Source organism: Oncorhynchus mykiss, chromosome 19 (genome assembly GCF_057628025.1).
Source record: "Oncorhynchus mykiss isolate SJ-2025 chromosome 19, ASM5762802v1, whole genome shotgun sequence".
NCBI classification, from domain to species: domain Eukaryota; kingdom Metazoa; phylum Chordata; class Actinopteri; order Salmoniformes; family Salmonidae; genus Oncorhynchus; species Oncorhynchus mykiss.
The window spans coordinates 11,670,001-11,674,763 of record NC_143040.1 but is presented as its reverse complement, the minus strand read 5'-3'; the positions used below and the strand labels follow the sequence as shown (position 1 = coordinate 11,674,763).

The window sequence follows — 4,763 nt, the reverse complement described above, 5'->3', positions numbered from 1 at the left end:
GTTAAACTGACTGTTCCTTCATCTGACTAACTGACGGTTCCTTTATCTCTTTACATGTGACTGACTGGGGTTAGAATCTGGGTCTTCTGAGTTCCACAAGACTGTGTTTGCCTGCTGAGCTAAAGCCTAGGGAACTAACACACTCAGCTGATAGTGTGGGAGAGGCAGGGGAATCCGGGTCTCCTGCATGTCACAAGACTGAGTTAGCCCGCTGAGCTAAAGCCTGTCTGTCTACCTTTGTCTGTTTGTCTCTTTACATGTCCGTCTGTATGTAGCCGACTGGGTCTCCTGTCCACCACAAGACTGTGTTAGTCCGCTGAACTAAAGCCTAGAGAGCTAAAGCAAGTCAGTCTTCAGGGGTTGTCATTGGGTTGGCTTGAAAGTATACAGCACCAAATGAGCAAAACACTATGCTGGACAGACCAGTTACACCAAAACGTTCTGAGTTTTACCAATTAGCCAGTTGGATCCATATAATGATAATCCCAATTATATCGTTAGAACCCCCACCTTCACATTCCAAAATCCTTCTGTATCTCAACCTGAATGTGTCCCACTCATAATATCTAAGACTACTCATTCATTCCTGTCTCATGTCGCATGTCACCAACTACTTCGGCACATATGAGAGTGTTGTGGGTTTTATTTACTAAGTCTCCACTCCTTATAGGCTAAGTAGAATTATTCATTCAGAAATGTCTGTGCGACAACCTCCCTTTGGCAGTAGGTAAATGTCCCCCCCCCCGTCTGTTTATTCAGATTTGGTTTTAATCCCACTGATCTCTTTTCTTCTCTCTTCCTTCTATTCTCTCGCTCTCCATTCATCTCTCTATCCCCCCTCTCTCTGAGGCGTGCCGTTGCCGCCCGGAAACAGACCATAGAGGCTTCTGATCGCGAGCCAGGCAGCGAACCTAGTGCTGCTTTCTCTACCCGTCCTCCGCTCCTCCACAAAGCGCAGTCATTACCGGGCATCGTGCCTACGTACCTACCTCCCTCCCTTCCTCTCACTCACTCAATCACTCACTCCATCCCTCCCTCCCGCGTGACTCTGTCTGAATCTACTCCTTTCTCTATCTTGGAGCGCTGTCCTCTAGGCTATCTGCGGTTGCGCGCGCGGTCTCTCCAAGAATCCTCTCATCACCCGCACGCACAGTGCACGGCCCCTCCTCTTTCCGTTTTTTCTCTTCTCTCAATTACCCCCCTCCCTCGATCTTGGCCCGTGACGTAGGGGATTCCGTGGTGCCCACAACCGTAGGCGCTAACGGGATTCTCGAGTATAAATGGGACACCGGGAGCCAACATTCGGTACTCTCTCAGTCGCTCCGACTCGGGAACCAATCGTCCAGAGTACCAGTCAGCGGAGATAGCAGGCAGTATTTTACCCTCTCAAGCTAACTCGCTTTCGGCTTTGGTTTGAAATGGACACCCCTACAACCGCTCGGAGCAGACAATGCTCATTCATGCGCACCTGCAAAAGTAAGTTTCTACGGATTTTCTTACCACCATCTATTGGTTTATACTGTTGTGCACGAGTTACTATGACTTTTAGAAACTATCTTACTTGATAGTTTTGAGAATCCTTCCTCCAGTTGACCTATTTCTACCACTTTTCTAACGGTTTCCCGTTATATTCTGTTTGTCTTCTGATGTAATAGTGTAAGAGGTGTTGTGCTTTAGTTAGGCTGCTATGACTTTGAGAAAGTATCTGATTTGATAGTTTGGTAATCATTCACCCAGTTAGCAATGGAATGCACGATTCACAGATAATATTTAAACAAAATGCGTGCTTTGCAGCCATGTTAGATGCAGCCATCAACATGGATTGTAATTCCAATACGTTTGTAAAATAGATTTAGTACGGGACGTTTTAAACTTGCAATTTTGCTATGATTGTACTTTGATTTTACTTTATGATGTAGGCCTACTTTTCGACTATTCAATAGACAGATATCGCCTGTGTAAGATATGGAACTTAACTTAGACTTTTAATATGTTTGTAATAGTTTTAGATGCAATTTACTTGGGTTTACTTTGAGATACTGCCGTGCGTAATGCCTTACGCAAGCAAAGAGAGACAGGCAGTTTTACGCACAGACTTGGTTACTCAATCACGCCTTCTAAAGTGATCAGACGTCATCTCTGTCATCATATGGGCTCATGATGCTGTAATCTTTACTGATTATGAGCTTCCATATTGTCTAAATTGAGCGTGAATTGTTTAATCAGTATTAAAATGACAATCTCATTCCACCAACATGATGATATTTTGCGAATGTTTTCAACCATTTCAAAATGATACATTTTAGGCATTCAGATTAGACAAAGGCTTTGCATAAAGTATTTGGCATCAACTGAAGGTAGCAATGTGGTTTTAGTGCAGCAGTTGAGTGTCTGCGTCAACGGTTTCAGCACCGTTGTTACTGGACAGCTCCGGCTATCGTTTCCTCATATCTCCGTATTCAAACGTGACAATTTAAACGGATGTTGGGGAGAAAAAAACTATTACTGCATCCATTACTACTTTGGTACATAAAGCAACACTTTGATTGTGATCTGAGATTTGACTGATCAGCTGTATTGGGATTCAACTGCCACATTTCCAGCAGCAGTTTGCCATCCGGGCCACCACCAAAACAGTTTCAGAACCACAGCTATCGGACAGCTCCCGCTAGCTTCGCCTTCCCGACCCCACATCTAGACTGACTTCTTTCTCCCCGCTTCCCTCTCTCTCCCAGGCGGACTCTCCCTGTGGCTGGTGGTGTGGCTGGTCCTCGGCAAGCCCGGTCCGTCGGCGGCGTGCCCGCATCTATGCGTGTGCTACCCGACTCCCATGACCGTGAGCTGCCAGGCGCAGAACTTCACCTCCGTGCCCGTCGGCGTGCCCTACGACTCGCAGCGTGTGTTCCTACAGAACAACCGAATTACGGAGCTCAGAGTTGGCTCTTTCGGCTTCGGGACTCAGGTAAGAGACTATAGATTGTTTAAAGGAGACATGGCGGGTGTTTGAGTGTGTGATTATTTTGCCCTCTCTCTCTCTTTCTAACTCTCTCTGCCTCTATCTTTGCTCCTAAACCTTGTTTTTCTTTTTGAGTTTGAGTCCAGAGTCTTACCTACAATATGACCATAGAATAATACCTGACCCTAGAATACATATTGATATTCACACTCTCCCTCCTCCTCTCTCCCTCCTCCCCTCTCCCCTATAGGTCCTGTGGCTGTTCTCCAACAACATCACGTGGATTGAGGCTGGCTCCTTCAGTGAGCTGAGGGATCTAGAGGAGCTGGACCTGGGGGACAACTCTCACCTGCGCAGGCTGGAAGGAGGCGCCTTCAGGGGCCTGGAGAAACTCCAGAGTCTCCACATGCACCGCTGCAAGCTTACCGCCCTGCCCCACGACCTGTTCCACAAGCTGTACAGCCTGCAGTTCCTCTACCTGCAGGTAGGGGCAGTACACATATATTCATGCACACAAGGGCACATATGAAAACACACACAACACGCATACACACACACACTACAGGGAATTCTCATAGCTGTGAAAATTACATCATTTTATATAATCACAATCACAATTACATCATGTTATATCATGATTCAAATCATGCTGCATCAGTGATAGTTATGAGATGCCCTTAGTGGAAGGTGCAAATGTTTCTCACCTCACCACTACTGAGATGTAGCCCATCATCACCTGATCCCACCTGACCACTTCCTCTTCCTGTTTCCTGTTTTGTCCTTGTAGGAGAACCAGCTCCACTTCCTCCAGGATGACCTCTTCTCTGACCTCATCAACCTGAGCCAGCTTTTCTTGCATGGAAACCGTATCCGTACTCTGTCGGAGAACGTGTTCCGTGGCCTGGTCAACCTGGACCGCCTTCTTCTCCATGACAACCGTGTGCGCCAGGTTAACCGCAGGGCGTTCCGCGACCTTGGACGCCTCACCATGCTCTTCCTGTTCAACAACTCATTGGCTGAGCTCCCCGGCCAGGCTCTCCGTGACACCCAGGGCATCGAGTTCCTCCGTCTCAATGGGAACCCCTGGTCCTGTGGCTGCGAGGCCCTCCCCCTGTGGGAGTGGTTCCGTGGCGCCCGCGTCTCATCGTCCGAGCTGTTGTGTTCCTCCCCGTCCCCCCGCCGCGGGATGGACCTCCGCTTCCTCCGTGAGATGGACTTCGCCCTCTGCCCTCTCCCCGACCCTGGCACCCTGGCTGGCTCCACCACGAGGACCTTCAGCACCAAGACAAGATGGTGGTTCTCCAAGCACAAGCCCCAGTCCCAGACCAAGGCAGTGTTCGAGAAGAGCTCCGAGACCATCAAGGCCTTCCCGTTCCCCCAAGGAAAGAACAACCCACCCATCGTGTCCTCCACCAACGTCAAGTACGAGCTCGGTGAGGAAGAGGCAGCACTACCCAAACTCGACGCTGAGGAGTACTGGGCGAACTATGGGAACGAGGACGCCGGCACCACGCTGCGATGCTTCGAGCTCGAGTGTCCGCCTGACTTCGATGGCCTCCCTCCCAACTCCTCCTCCACCCCCACATCATTCCCCTCTCTCTCACTCCTCCTCGCCCTCTCGCTACTCGCCTTCTCCATCAATCTACACCTCATATTTGGCTGAATCAGACTGAGTACCCACTTCCCGTTCCTGTCTTCGCCCCGGCCCCTCTCAGGGCATGGGGAACCCCTTGTTAAAGACTCTGTACCTCCCTAGTTAACCCTCTGATGTCCTACTGGATAACCTCTGTCAGTAGTACAGGACAGC

General features: G+C 49.3%; 1 protein-coding gene across 2 annotated transcripts in view; it reads left to right on the top strand.

Annotated features, from left to right (window-relative positions):
- Positions 1 to 880: 880 nt before the first annotated feature.
- Positions 881 to 4,763, top strand: part of LOC110516885 (reticulon-4 receptor-like 2) — a 5,194-nt gene continuing 1,311 nt past the window's right edge. The window contains exons 1-5 of one of the 2 annotated variants that reach the window (XM_090210105.1): positions 1,295 to 1,476; positions 2,410 to 2,465; positions 2,699 to 2,962; positions 3,207 to 3,440; positions 3,744 to 4,763. The exon at positions 3,744 to 4,763 is cut by the window's right edge and continues 1,311 nt beyond it. In XM_090210105.1, coding sequence (XP_090066231.1) covers positions 1,419 to 1,476; positions 2,410 to 2,465; positions 2,699 to 2,962; positions 3,207 to 3,440; positions 3,744 to 4,619 — 1,488 coding nt within the window. In that variant the 5' untranslated portion in view covers positions 1,295 to 1,418 and the 3' untranslated portion in view covers positions 4,620 to 4,763. Of the gene's footprint in view, positions 1,477 to 2,409; positions 2,466 to 2,698; positions 2,963 to 3,206; positions 3,441 to 3,743 lie in introns of both variants that reach the window. The other variant, XM_090210104.1, reaches the window with a different exon arrangement.